We start from the raw sequence: 15,302 nt of genomic DNA, 5'->3' as shown, positions 1-15,302 counted from the left end.
TAAGACCTCCTACCCCCGTTTTATAAACAATTCCCAATTACTAATTCTTCCCTCAAGATTGGAGTGGCAAATGGAGAGATGTCTGGTAAGAGCCCCACTGGGGTAAGATGCTTAATACACATTTTTTTTTTTTTTAACAAGACATAGGCTCAGTTCTATTTTCTAGACCCGTAAGAACTATATAGCACCGGTTTTAAATGGGGTCCGCTTCAGATTCGTTCATGCACACCTGAATGGGCTGTAATGACAATACAACTCAATAAACTATCATAATACAACTTACAAGGTTTTGTTAAGTTCGAATAAATATTTTTATGCCAGTTAAAACCATCAGCAGGAATTGAAGAAAACTGACATCTGCTATAACATTTATCAATGAAAATTACACCATCACTGGTAAGTTCCTCCTTCTAATCAATACTACTATTTTAGATATTAAGGGTCAGGGTGATTATGTGGTGAGTGCCCAGGAATGTTCATAGTCTGAGTCCAATTTAATTAGGGCAAAAAGTCCTACAATTCTAGGGGAACCAAAAAAGAGACATCTAGGCACCTATAGTTTGAAGTCCCTTATCCTCAGAGCTGAAAATTGGCTCTGGTACACTTCAGCTTAAAAGAAAACTTTTTCAATAGCTATAATCCCACAGAGCTCAAATTTCCATCTGCAGGACTAACCAACTTTTTCTGTGCTCATCATGAATGGATTGTCCTGGCTTCAGTTCTGGCTCTGTTGTATAACTTTGGGCAAGTTACTTAACCTTTTAGAATTCCAGTTTCTTCATTAATAAAATGGAGATGAAAGTATCTCATGAAGTTGACTTAAAGACTGAATAAGATGACATACATGTACCATCACACATGGCACATGGGGGACACTAAGAAAAGGGGGGGTTCTCATGCCCTTGAAAGGATATTCTCCCGTTAGCTATAATCCCACGAAGTTTAATGTTGACAAGCTACTCAAGTGCCACACGATGTGGAGGAGGAGCTGCAAGGTGTCTACTTGTATAAGATACTCAATAACAGGGTTAATAAATAGGGCTTCCACATCAGTGAGATTCCCCCAGACAGAACATTAGACTAAAAAACAAAAACTGGAGATATATGAGGAGTATATTCCTTAGCTCTGCTGAAACAGCCCATAGGTGTCAAGCTGCTATGGTATTTCAGTGATGAGAATGATGCGTGTAGGATGCGTTCTGCACTTCTACCATGCTTCCTCAGTACCTTCAACTCAGCGTTTCTCTCATTGTGCTCATCTTTGAGCTGTTTTTTAAAAAATGCAACACCAAATCTTTCCCTATTAAAAGATAAGTGCCTTCACAGACTAAGCACATAACACAAAGAGTGAGCCCAAGAATTAAATACAAAAGGCCACTGAAAAAAAAATTGGAGGCAGAGTAATGAGAACATTGGTTCCAGACTACTCCCAACAATCCTCCAGTGATTATGACAGCAGCAACAGGAGAATCCTCCTCCAATGACCTGGACTGCTTTGTAACCTTTTCAACTTTCCAGGATTTTGGAGGCTACTTCAAGGCATCCTGACTCTTGGAGAAGTATTTTCTTTGGCACTTTCTGTTCTATTTAAGATGGAGACAGTCAATCAAAGATTTCATTTCTTCTGCAGAAATTTCATTTTACTTCCTAAAGGGAGAAAGAAGTAGAGTGAACTCTCGTTAGTTAATTTTTATTTATTGTACATTATTTGAGGCAAGAGGTTAACACCTTAGTCATTCGGAACAGCCCAGGAGTAAGCTGCCATCTCAAGCTAGCAGGTGATGTGTTTGACTACCAAACAAATAAACAAACCCTATGTGTCTAATTGTAGAGGTAAAAGAGAACTCAGACATCACATAATCCAGTGGCTTTCAGCCTTGACTATAGGCTAAAATTGCTTGGCCTGATCCCCAGAGATTTCTTGGAGCCTGCAGTGGGGAAAATTTTCATTTACTCCCCATAGATTAAAATATTGTAATAGGAGTTCAGGACCACCAATTTGATCTAACCTCATGGTATAAAGATGAAATAACAACCCAAGGCATAATTTGTCCATGGTCTCTCAGCTATTTAAGGACAAAGCCTTATTTTAATTAGGGGCATATATTTCTTTTTCTTTTTGTATTGAAGTATAATTGACATACAATGTCCCATTAGATTCAGGTGTACATCATAGTGGTTTGATATTTTTATACATTACAAAATGATCCCTATGATAAGTCTAGTTACCGGGGGTACATATTTCAAGGACCCATATAAACACCATGGAATATAGTTCTTCATTATTTTGGGCTACCACATCACCGTTCTCCAATATCACAAAGGATAATAAAAAGTTAATTATTATAACTGAAAAATCATAAACATCTGTGTTTCTTTCTGACGTGTAAAATTAGACTTGTAGAAATCTTCTTTTGCCTCAGATGCCCTTTTCTAAACCAGGTGTTTTTAATCTGGAGTCCACGGATGGGCTTCAGGAGGGTCCATGAATACCCTATAATTATATGCAAATTTTTATGTTCTAAGCATACTTTTCTGGGAAAAAGATCCACAGTTTTTATGAGATCCTCCCAGTGATGTGACCTAGAAAAGATTAATAATTATGATATGCTGAGGAAAACAGACCCAAGGACAACTCTGATGGAGAATCCCGACCTCTGAGAAAGACTTCTTTTTCTCCAAAACACTTTGGAAGTACAGTCGTGGTTTCTGGTCAGCCTATTTGAGGTTATACTGTTGATTTGATTATAAAGTTTTGTGATGAGGCACACTTTCTGCAAAAGGTTTTTTAGTCACATTATCTAACAAGAAAACACAACAACTCACCAAGACTCCGCAAAATTTTATTCATCCCACTAGGCTCAGACTCTGGAATTGTTTCCAAATACTGAAGGGCCCGGACCTCAAACAAACCTACAAGGAAAACTCACGTTGGTGAAATTGTCCAATACTTTCTAAAAATCACTTAAATGAAACTCTGTGCTGGGCGCCTGGGTGGCTCAGTTGGTTAAGCAACTGCCTTCGGCTCAGGTCATGATCCTGGAGTCCCAGGATCGAGTCCCGCATCGGGCTCCCTGCTCAGCAGGAAGTCGGCTTCTCCCTCTGGCCCTCCCCCCTCCCATTCTCTCTCTCTCAAATAAATAAATAAAATCTTAAAAAAAAAACAAAAAACCTCTGTGCTTACTACCAATGTACTTCCATAGCTAAAACAAAATTATAAAAATAACTATTTTCCATAATAACTCAGATTTTGAGCCCTTGTAGCTTTATACCATTTTTTGTTTATATTATTTTCTTTCTTTTTTTTAAATTTTTAAATTTTTAAATTTATTTATTTGAGAGACAGACAGATAGTGACAGAGATAGAGAGAGCACAAGTCGGGAGGAGAGGGAGAAGCAGGCTTCCCGCTGAGCAGGGAGCCCGATGCAGGGCTTGATCCCAGGACGCTGGGATCATGACCTGAGCCGAAGGCAGACGCTTAACGACTGAGCCACCCAGGCGCCCCTGTTTATATTATTTTCAAACCCTCCAAGGGCTCACTAAATACAGGGGGAGAACTTCATGATAAAACTGACCTTTCACCCCACTTTTCCGAAGCTCTCGGTCCTGGATGAAGCCTGCAAACATCTGTGTTTCCATGAAGAGATCCAGGAAGTGGCGTACACTTCGGGAGGTGTGGGATTTACGGAATGGTTCCCTTTGGAATACACGCTCCCCATGCTCAGTGACAGTCATGCTCAAAGAATAATGTCCCACTACCTCCACAAAAAACCTCACAAATGCCTCGGACACCAGAGAGTTGAGTGTCACATCTGCTGCAAAATAAGAAAAATAAGAAAGAAAAGAAAAAACCCTAAGTTTTGTATTTATGGGAAATTGTTATAAAAGTGATGCATAAGAACTCACAGATTGAAGGACTGAGAATCTTCATTCTTAGCTTCCTTGCACACTCCACAACCGACAAAACGCCATTAGCTCGTATTTTTACTTTTATTTTCTTCCCACATATACTCGTATTACATCTTTCAGCCTGGCTTGCACATCCATGATCTCACTGTAACTGCTCTTTCAAAGGCCACCAGTGAGAGCCAGCCAAATTTAATCTGCTTTTCTGTTTGTCTCTCCTTTAAACTCTGTGCTGCATTTGTGTTAACCTTCTCCCCATTCCTCGTCTCCCACAACTTTATACTCTTCTGATTTCTGGATTCCTCTCCTGCTTTTATGACCAAACATTTGTTTTTCTCTTGCCTCTTCTTCCTCTTCCTAAGCATGGTCCTCAGACCACCTCTCTTCAGCATTCCCATCCTTACAGAGCTAACCGGCATAAAGATGGAGTTGGCTTTCCATGTTGATAATTTGCAACCCTACGTCTCTAGCCCTTGTATGTCACCAGAACTCACCTTCTACATTTTCAGGCTACCTACGGGTAATCATCATTTGGCTGTCCCACCAGCACTTAAATTCCATTTGTCTAAAATTCAAATCAGGTCCTTTGGAAATTAGTAAAATATGAATCAAATAAACAAACAATACATGTGTGAAACCAAATTCATTCTATTTCTCCACCAATCAGTTCTCTCTCAACTTTCTCATTTCATACAGCAACCACTATTCCATAATTTATTGAGTTCTTAAGATATGTCAGACCCTGTATTTAGAGCTTTTATAAATATAATAATCCAGTGAAGTAGGTATTATTTCCTTATTACAGCTGAGGAAACTGAGGCTCAAAACAAAGACATTCTCCAGGGTCAGCTCATCTGGTACAGGGTACAGAAGCTGCCAGACTCCCAAGTTAGGTGATTCTTAACCACTGTAACATGAAATACATTGCCTTTCAGGTTCCAGGCTCAGACCTCAGATTTAACTTAGACTCCTCCTTTTTCTTCCATACCTAAAGTATTTGTTTTCCCCTTCACAATGTTGCTTGCTCTCTCCATGGGCTCCATACTGGACTGGGAATCAGGGACCTAGGTTTAGTCAGAGTTCTACCGCGAAACAATGGTAAAATGGTGCACAACTCGCTTTACCCCTGTTGGCTCTCTTCCTGTATCTGCATAATGAGGGGGCTGATTAGGTGATCTCTAAGGTCTCTTCTGGCATTCCACTTGATTATCAACTAGATTTTTGTTATATTTTGTTCAACAGATATCCTTCTCGTCTCTCCTGCAGCTGAGAATCCATGGTCCATCACCACTTTTATTGTCAACACTTTGGCCCGTCTCCCATCCCCTTCCAGTTACTGTCCCATTTCTCTCCCACTTTACAGCAAAATCTCTTGGAAGAGTTGTTTATACCTGTTGTACCCTTTCTTAATCTAATTCCCTTTGTTTTTAAAATTATGCTTTTCTATAACTTATCTTCAATTATTTGTTTCTGTTTTAATATAAATGACTTATATATTCTTTTACAAGTATAAATATTTCATAAGGTCACCAGTGAAATGAACACACCAGTACCCACCACAAAGCTTGAAACAGAACATCAAGGGTTTCTCGGATGCTCCCTGTGTGATGCCCTCTCCGAGGTGTTCTTCCCCTACTCTCCAGTAGAGGGCGACCGTTATCAGCGACACTGGGTTTATCATTCCCTTGCTTTAGGTTACAGTTCCACTACATATATACATAGCCAACCCCAACAACATACTATTAGGTTTTGTATATCTTCGAACATTACATAAAACATATTCTTCTGTAACTTACTGTTTTATTCAATACATGTTTTTAAGATGTTTTTTTAATGCTATATTCTCCTGTCAATGAACAGTTAGGTTGTTTTTAGGTTTTGCTATCACGTAAAATGCTGCTACTTTGAAAACTATGTACTTGTTTCCTAATTATCATGTGCAAGAGTTTCTCTAGGGTATGTGTCTAAAAACTTAATTGTCAGGTTGTAGGATATATACACATCTTTTAAGTTTACTAGATGATGCCCAATTGCTTTTCCAAAGCAGTTGAAGTAATTTACACATTCTGACCAACTCCTGACATTGTCAGACTTTTTAACTTTTGCCAATATGGTGGGTACAAAATGGTATCTCATTGTGGTTTTAATTTACATATCCCAGATTTTGATGAAGTTGTGCATCTCTTCATGTATTTATTGGCCTTTCACATTTCCTCTTCTGTGAAATGATCGTTCGTATCTTTTCCCCATTTTTCTATTGGGCTGTTCATCTCTTTATTATTGAAATCGCATTGTAGGAATTTTTAAAAATAAAGTCTGGATACTATTCCTTTGTTGGTTATATTTGTTGAAAGTATCTTCACCTAGTTTGTAGCTTGTTTTTTATTTCTTTTCCATGGTGTCCCTCAATGATCAGAAATTTTAAAAATTGGGGCGCCTGGGTGGCTCAGTCGTTAAGCGTCTGCCTTCTGCTCAGGTCATGATCCCAGGGTCCTGCTCCCTGCTCAGCAGGAAGCCTGCTTCTCCCTCTCCCACTACCCCTGCTTGTGTTCTCTCTCTCGCTGTCTCTCTCTCTCTGTCAAATAAATAAATAAAATAAAATAAAAAAGAAATTTTAAAAATTTAAGTGTCCTATTAATCAATCTTTTCTTTTTTACCAGCCGGGAGCCCTTACTCTTAACATTTAAATCTTTAATTCAGGGGCGCCTGGGTGGCTCATTTGTTAAGAGTCTGCCTTCGGCTCAGGTCGCGATCCCAGGGTCCTGGAATCGAGCCCCGCATCGGGCTCCCTGCTCCGCGGGAAGCCAGCTTCTCCCTCTCCCACTCCCTCTGCTTGTGTTTCCTCTCTCGCTGTGTCTCTCTGTCAAATAAATAAATAAAATCTTAAACAAACAAACAAACAATAATAAATCTTTAATTCATTAGAATTAGTTTTGTGTATAGGGTGAGGTATAGAACCTCTTCATTTCTTTTCATATGGAAAACCAATTGCCCTACTATTGTTTACTGAATGGTTCATTCTTTTCCTGCTGATATGCAATGCTGGCGCTGACCCAAATTAAGTTTCCTTATGCCGGTATACTCTCTCTCTATTCCTTCCCTTGCTCTATTTATTTCTGAACCAAAACCAAACAGTCTTAATTACTATGACTTCATGATTAATTGATGTTTTGTAGGGCAGCCCCTTCAATGTTGTTCTTTTGCAGGAGCGTCTTAAAACTATTCTTGGCCCTTTGTAATTCCGTTAAAATTTTACAAAAAGCTGAATGCCATTCCAATTCTCTCTTGAACCTTCCCCAGTCTCGCTTTCTTCCCACCATCTCACTGATTCTGCTGCTACCAAGGTCTCTAAGCTCTTCCCATTGTCAAATCCACCAATCCTCAGTCTTCATCTCACTTGACCTCTTTGTAGCATTAGACATAACTGTTTACTTTCCTTTGTGAAATGCGCTCTTCACTCAACTTCTCTAATATTACTCCCCTGGTTTTTTTCTCCTCCTTCACTAGCTGCTCTTGCCTTTTGCTGGATCCCCCTCCTCTTCCCTACTGCCAAACACTGGAAATCTGACCACACCATTACCAGCCAACCCAGGGCTCAACCCTTAAATCTGTTATTTTCTACCTGTACTCACTCTATAGGGTTACCTCATCTGGTCCCACAGCTTTAAAACAGCAACTTCTAAATGTATGTCTTTAGTTCAAATCTTTTCCCTAAATCCCAAATTCATGTATATGAATGCCTACTTGATATCTCTAGTTGAATGTCTGCTACGTATTGGATATCCAATAGGTATCTCAATATTCAAAACGGAACTTTTAATTATTTCTCTAAACCTACTCCTCCCTTAATGTTCCCCACCAGCAAATAGCCTTAGTTTTCTCATCTGTAAAAGGGGGATTAAATAATGAGACCTGCTTCATAAGGATATTACAAGGATGAAATAAGACGTATGCTAAGTGCTGAGCACAAGGCCTGGTACAGAGTAAGCCGCTCGGTAAATATTTTTCACCCTTATTTAACAAATATTTATCCAGTACCTACTTATTGACTATTGTTTAAAGTATTGGAGATAAAGCAAAACACATTGTTGCTGCTCTCGTGCACCTGACATTTCTAGCACATCAGATGACAGTAAAAGCCCTGGAGAAAACTAAGGTAGGGGAAGCGGAGCCGGAGCACTAAGGGAACGGGTACAATTTTAAAAGGACAGTCAGGAAAGGCCTCACTGAGAGAGTGACATGTGAGCATGGACCTGCAGGAAAGAGGAGCAGGAGCCATGTGGACATCCCGGGGAACGGCATTCCAGAACTGGAACACAGCGAGTGTCAAAGTCCTGAAATAGATGGGGTCTAGCACATCTGAGGGGCGGCAAGGAAGCCGATTCCAAGCTTTCCACATCCTAGCCGATGGCATACTCCTGTACATCCTTTAGCAGGGTGCTGGCCATCCACTCAGTATTTACTGCCTTGACTTTGAGTCCTCAGACCATCTGTCTCATACCTTGTGAAAAATTCTGCTCCTGAGCCAAGATTTCATTTCGTTCTTCCAAAATCTGCATCAGGGCAGCTTGGAGTTTAGGAGGTAGAATTTCGTCCTCATCAGATACCTTAAGAGAAGAAATTGAGATTTTTTTCATGAGCTGTGAGAAAGTCTGCAATGTACACTAAGTCCCCAAAATTCCACAGGTGACTTTGTATAGATTTTGGCTAAAGACTCAGTCTGAACCTTCCTTCCCTACATTGAGCAGAATTCAGTATGGTGATGGTACACATATCTTAACTACATTAAGAAAATAAATAATATGTCTTATGACATTTTCTGGCACCTTTCCACCAAGTATCTCTCACCTGCAAGCCTTACACTGCATTACAAGGGTCATCCACCAATAAGCAGTGTTTCAAACGTTATGAGCTAATTGGTTTTGAAAGGAGACAAAGTCTTGGGAAACGTTCTTTTCACCATGTGTTCAGTGCTCACAAACTTATATACAGGTTCCATACAGGGCGCTTGCTCCAAGAAGGCTTTGCTAACTCTCCCTTCCACTTTCAATACCCACAATAAATGACCACTTTTTTTTGCCCCTATTGTACCCTGTAGAAATTTCTATGACACTGTTTCTAAAGCTTTATAGATATGTCTGCTCTCCCTTCCCATCGTTAGATTATAAGGTCTGAGGGCTCAAACTGTGTCTTACTCACTTTTAGATTTTAACAGAGTATCTAGAAATAATCAGTGCTGAATGCTTGTTAAATTCAATTAAATTAGAGCCTTATACACCAACCCATCTGGATGTCAAAGAAGGGTTACCTCTTTTGATAATGACATTTAATCTCTTTCCTCCTTCCTTCTTTGGGAGAGACAGCTATAAACCTAACCCAATTTTCAGGTCAATCCTGTATGATTGGGCATGGTGTCAAGTATGTGTAGGAACTAAAAGTCTTGCCTGAGTCATCTTCTCTAAGTACTTTCACATACTTTCTGTCCAATTATCCCCAAACATCATGCAATCAGCTCATTTGTCACTTACCTCCTGTAAGAACTTGTCTGCACAGAGATCAACTATCAGCACCTATGGGATCAAGGAGCCAGGTTGGTTAAACCAGAGACATTCACAGAGACATAAATTAGGCACTACTAGATCAGGAAGAATATGTTGATTCTCTCAAGCAATGGAAATAGTGTTAAACAAAATTAAGTTCAGGGGCGCCTGGGTAACGGGCGCCTGGGTAACAGGCACCTGGTAACACAAAAATCAGCTGTGTTTCTTTCTTTCTTTCTTTTTTTTAAAAGTTTTATTTATTTATTTGACAGAGAGAGACACAGCAAGAGAGGGAACACAAGCAGGGGGAGTGGGAGAGGGAGAAGCAGGCTTCCCACGGAGCAGGGAGCCCAATGCAGGGCTCGATCCCAGGGCTCTGGGATCGGGATCACGACCTGAGCTGAAGGCAGACGCTTAACAACTGAGCCACCCAGGCGCCCCTCAGCTGTGTTTCTATACTCTAACAATGAACTATGTGAAAAAGAAATTAAGAAAACAATCCCATTTTCAACTGCATCGAAGAGAATAAAATACCTAGGAATAAATTTAACCAGGGAAGCAAAAGATCTGTACATTGAAAACAGTAAGCACTGATGAAAGAAACTGAAGAACACAAGTAAGTGGAAAGATATTCTGTGCTCACAGATGAGAAGAAAATTGTTAAAATTTTCATACTACTCAAAGTAATTTACAGATTCAATGTAATCCCTATCAAAACCATCAATAAAATGATAAAAAAACCTACAAAATGGGAGAAAATATTTGCAAATTATATATCTGAGAAAGGGTTAATATTTAAAACATATAAAGAACTCATAGAACTCAAAAGCAAAGAAAAACAAACAAAATGCCAAATAATCCTATTAAAAATGAGCACAGCAGGGGCTCCTGGCTAGCTCAGTCAGTGCAGCATGTGACTCTTGATCTCGGGATCTTGAGTTCAAGCCCCATGTTGGGAGTAGAGTTTACTTAAAAAAAAAAAATGAGCAGAGGAACTGAATAGACGTTTTTCCAAATAAATGCAAATCGGGCAAGAGGCACATGAAAAGATGCTCAACATCACTGGTCATCAGGGAAATACAAATCAAAACCACAGTGAGATATCACCTCAATCTGTCAGAATGGCTATTATCAAAAAGACAAGAAATAACGAGTGTTGGTGAGGATGTGGAAAAAAAGGAACCCTCGTGCACTGTTGGTGGGAATGCAAACTGGTGCAGCTGCTACGGAAAACAGTATGGAGGTTCCTCAAAAAATTAAAAATAGAACTACCATGTGGATGTGATCCAGCAATCCCTCTTCTGGGCATATATCCAAAAAAAAAAAAAGAAGAAGAAGAAGAAAGAAATTACTATCTTGAAAAGATATCCCCACCCCCATGTTCACTGCAGCATTATTTACAAAAGCTAAGATATGGACACAACCTCAGTGTCCTTTGGTGGATGAACAGATAAAGAAGATATGAGATTCATATATATATATATATATATATATGTAATGTGTATACATATATATATATATATATATATATGAATATTATTCAGCCATAAAAACGAAAAAAATCCTGCCATTTATGACAACATGGATAGACCTGGAGGGCATTATGCTAAGTGAAATAAGTCAGGCAGAGAAAAAGAAATAATGTATGATCTCACTGATATGTGGAATCTAAAAAAACTGATACAAAGAACAGACTGGTGATTGCCAGAGGTGGGGGGGTGGGCGGTGGGCGAAATGAGCGAAGGTGGTGAAAAGGCACAAACTTCCACTTGTAAGATAAATAAGCCCTGGGGTGTACTGTGCAGCATGGTGACTCCAGTTAACAATCCTGTGTTGTATATCTGCAAATTGCTAAGAGAGCAGATCTTAAAAGTTCTCATCACAAGAACAAAAAATTGTAATTATGTGAGGTATAGCTTCTTGTGGTAGTCATTTCACAATGTTTACATGTATAAAATCATTATGTTGTACACCTTAACCTTAATACAATGTTATATGTCAATTATAGCTCAATAGAAAGAAGGTGGGGATTAACACAGCAGAGTAATGGGAAAGAACAATCTTTTCAATAAATGGTACTAGGATAGTTGGCTATCCATATTAAAAAAAATAAAATGACCCCTACCTCCTATCATATACAAAAAAAAAAAAAATTCAGGTCCCGGGATTCAGAATAAAAAATTAAAGGCATAATAATAAAGCTACCAAAGTTTCCAGGAGATGATATCGGAGGATATCTCCATGAAGTTAATATAAAGAAAAACATAAACAGTTCACAAAAATAAAATAAAATAAAGTAAAATTAAATAAAATAAACCCACACACTAACCATAAAGGAAAAGACTGATAATTATGACTACCTTAAAATGAAGAACTTCTGTACATTAAAAAACACCTTTTTGGAGAATAAAAAGACATGCCACAAAGAGGCTGATATCCAGAATATAAAAATACCTCTTACAAATCAATGAGGGTAAATAATCCAGGAGAAAGATAATGAATTTTTTTTATATTTTAAAGATTTTTATTTATTTATTTGAGAGGGAGAGAGCATGAGAGGGGGGAGGGTCAGAGGGAGAAGCAGACTCCCCACTGAGCAGGGAGCCTGACGTGGGACTCCATCCTGGGACTCCAGGACCACGACCTGAGCCGAAGGCAGACGCTTAACTGACTGAGCCACCCAGGCGCCCCAGATAATGAATTTTTAAGAGATGATATTCAAACGGCCAATAAACATAGAAAGATGCTCACCCCCAAGAGTAATCAGGAATGCAAATTAAATCACAACAAGAATACCAAGAGTCAGACGCTTAACCAACTGAGCCACCTAGGCACCCCTGAAACAATTTTTTAAGTTAACCCAAAGGAGTTCTTGTGTTTGACTTAAAACGAACAAAAAGACCTACCCTTCGGAGTAAGACAAGAATGAGCCCATGGCACACTACTGTAACTAAGATACAACTTTGGATTCATGTGTACTACAGAATTTTTCTCACTTTAATAAATCAATACAAAAATATGATAGCATAATATATTGATAATAATTATGTATTAATATTAATCACAGCTCCATCATTCTTCTTTTTCTTAAAGATTTTATTTATTTGAGAGAGATCACAGAAGGAGAGGGAGAGGGAGAATTAGACTCCTCGCTGAGCGGGGAGCCCCATACAGGACTCGATCCCAGGACCCTGAGATCATGACCTGAGCTAAAGGCAGACGCTTAACTGACTAAGCCACCCGGGCGCCCCCAGCTCCATCATTCTTTAAGGTGATTTGTTTTCATTTGTCAGTGCCCTGTCTTTTCCATAGGTACTATTTCTCCCATCTTACCTCTTCAATGGGTAGGTCCTGGAGCTGTGGTAAGGAGCAAGACAGGATTCCAATAAGGAATGGGGTGGGTGAGCACACGATGTCAATCATAGACGCTGGGAGGACTGGAATGTAGGTATGCTGCCAGGTGAATGGATACAGTGTGGCGACCACAGCATGGCCACATTTGGACAGGGTGCTAGGAGAGAAGAAAGCCAATGGTGTCATACTGAGCAACACATGCGGAATGGTCCAGATATTATGTTACAGAATTACAAACTGACACTGCTTAGTGACCACTGATCACAGATCAATGATGCTGTGATCACTCATTAATTTTTAACATTTTATTTAAGTTTTTAACTTAATTTACTGGAAAATTTTAGTCTTTTTTTTTTTTTTTTTTAAAGATTTTATTCATTTATTTGACAGAGAGAGACAGTGAGAGAGGGAACACAAGAAGGGGGAGTGGGAGAGGGAGAAGCAGGCTTCCCGCGGAGCAGGGAGCCCGATGTGGGGCTCGATCCCAGGACCCTGGGATCATGACCTGAGCCGAAGGCAGATGCTTAACGACTGAGCCACCCAGGCGCCCTGGAAAATTTTAGTCTTAACCAGCTTTTTCCCATAATTTATGGTTGCTAAAAATTAGTGTGTACTTAGAAAAGCAGTACCAATTTTTAAAAAAAATTCTGAGTATAGTTGATGCACGTTATATTATTTTCATGTGTAAACACCATGACTCAAAGTCTCTGTACATTATACTATGCTCACAAGGGTAGCTACCTTCTGTCACCACACAATGCTATTACACTATCATTGACTATATTCCCTATGCTGTACCTTTTATTCCCGTGACTTATTCATTCCAGCAATATGAATTGTTTTCAGCAACATGAATTTGGAACAACAGTGTAAGTAAAACACATTTAGAAAGATAAATTAATTGCAATCTCAAGGTCACTGCTCTAGCCTAATGCAAACAGCTTTTGGATTATTTACCATTTGGAATTGTCCATGTCACTATGGCCTTAGGTAACCGAGATCTACAGTTTTTCAATATGCCCAAATTTTAAAATAGTGAGAACAAGTAAAATACCAGTAGGAAGTGACATATTCTACACATTTCTCACCTTAGGCTGTTGGCAACAAAGATTACCCTCCGTTCCAACAGGAGGGAGGCACAGACCCGGATGAGACGGCACACACTCAGGCACTTAAAGAGACATTCAAAGTCAACATGTTCCAATCGGGAATCCAGTGGTCGGCAGAGTTCAATGGACTGAAAAATGAAAGAATTTGAATCAGGGGAGTTCAGATTGGAAAACATCCCTAACGACATCATCAATGGATCCCGTCATTCTTTTACAGGTTAAACTCAGGATAGAGGTTTTGCTACAGAGCTTGTGAAGCTGCCTCCACTAATCCCAAGACCTAATACCTTATTATGAATAGGATTTTTTAAAAGATTTTCTTTTCTTTTTTTTTAAAGATTTTATTTATTTATTTATTTGACAGCAAGAGCAGGAACACAAGCAGGGGGAGTGGGAGAGGGAGAAGCAGGCTTCCCGCCAAGCAGGGAGCCCGATGCGGGGCTCGATCCCAGGACCTGGGATCATGACCTGAGCTGAAGGCAGACGCTTAACGATGGAGCCACCCAGGCGCCCCAAGATTTTATTTTCTTAAGTAATCTCTACACCCACCGTGGGGCTTGAACTCATCACCTCAAGATCAAGAGTGGCATGCTCTACTGACCTAGTCAGCCAGGTGTCCCCTAATACCTTGTTTCCAAGCTGTAAATTTCTGATAAAATTTTTTATCCCAGGGTGCCTGGGTGGCTCATTTGGTTAAGCATCTGCCTTTGGCTCAGATTATGATCTCAGGGTCCGGGGATTGAGCCCCATGTTAGGCTTCCTGCTCAGCGGGGAGTCTGCTTCTCCCTCTCCCTCTGTCTGTTGCTCCCCGTTTGTGCTCTCTCAAATAAATCAATAAAATCTTTTAAAAAAATATTTTATCCCACCTGACAACAGCATGTATAATCTTCATTTATCACACTGAAATTACTAGGGAGGGGCTCAATCAATGAGAGACCGAAAACCTCTGGCTCCTGGGTCTAGGCTCAACTATCTCACAGATCAACTGGACATTTCTCCAGTGTTTTGTGGTACCAAAACATATTCTGCACAGTTTACGGAAAAGGGAAAATTATGCCGTGAGGCTTCTGGAAACTTTGCCTATTAGTGTAAGGCATGCTTTTTGGTGTCTATCAGACCTTTTCAAAATGAGCTAACTTACCCCATCGCCAGCCCCAGGGAGGTAGCTCTTAACTGTGATGGTGCGTCCAGGAGCTGGGAAAGGAGCTTCCATGACACTTCGCATGAATGGGTAAACCAGGGCTGGAGACATCTCTCTTCTCTTCTCTACTTCGTCCAGAATCTGCACATGCAACGGATGTTATTTTTTTAGGGACTCAAAAACATAAGGAACTGCCAAACATGATGCGCAAACTTGAAAATCACACCAAAAGATTTTAAGACAGATAAGCT

The 15,302-nt window shown here is 39.7% G+C and overlaps 1 protein-coding gene across 1 annotated transcript in view; it reads right to left on the bottom strand.

Moving 5' to 3' along the window:
* Positions 1-1,434: 1,434 nt before the first annotated feature.
* The window catches only part of DENND2C (DENN domain containing 2C), a 35,477-nt gene continuing 21,609 nt past the window's right edge, over positions 1,435-15,302 (bottom strand). The window contains exons 11-18 of the mRNA XM_032420972.1: positions 15,052-15,192; positions 13,890-14,038; positions 12,781-12,958; positions 9,436-9,477; positions 8,409-8,514; positions 3,577-3,813; positions 2,827-2,913; positions 1,435-1,647 (exon numbers count right to left, since the gene is read on the bottom strand). Of these exons, the coding sequence (XP_032276863.1) occupies positions 1,616-1,647; positions 2,827-2,913; positions 3,577-3,813; positions 8,409-8,514; positions 9,436-9,477; positions 12,781-12,958; positions 13,890-14,038; positions 15,052-15,192 (972 nt within the window). The 3' untranslated portion in view covers positions 1,435-1,615. The remainder of the gene's footprint in view (positions 1,648-2,826; positions 2,914-3,576; positions 3,814-8,408; positions 8,515-9,435; positions 9,478-12,780; positions 12,959-13,889; positions 14,039-15,051; positions 15,193-15,302) is intronic.

The sequence above is a fragment of the Phoca vitulina genome, unplaced genomic scaffold (assembly GCF_004348235.1).
Source record: "Phoca vitulina isolate PV1807 unplaced genomic scaffold, GSC_HSeal_1.0 scaffold2, whole genome shotgun sequence".
Lineage (NCBI taxonomy): Eukaryota > Metazoa > Chordata > Mammalia > Carnivora > Phocidae > Phoca > Phoca vitulina.
This window is presented reverse-complemented; position numbering and strand designations above follow the sequence as displayed.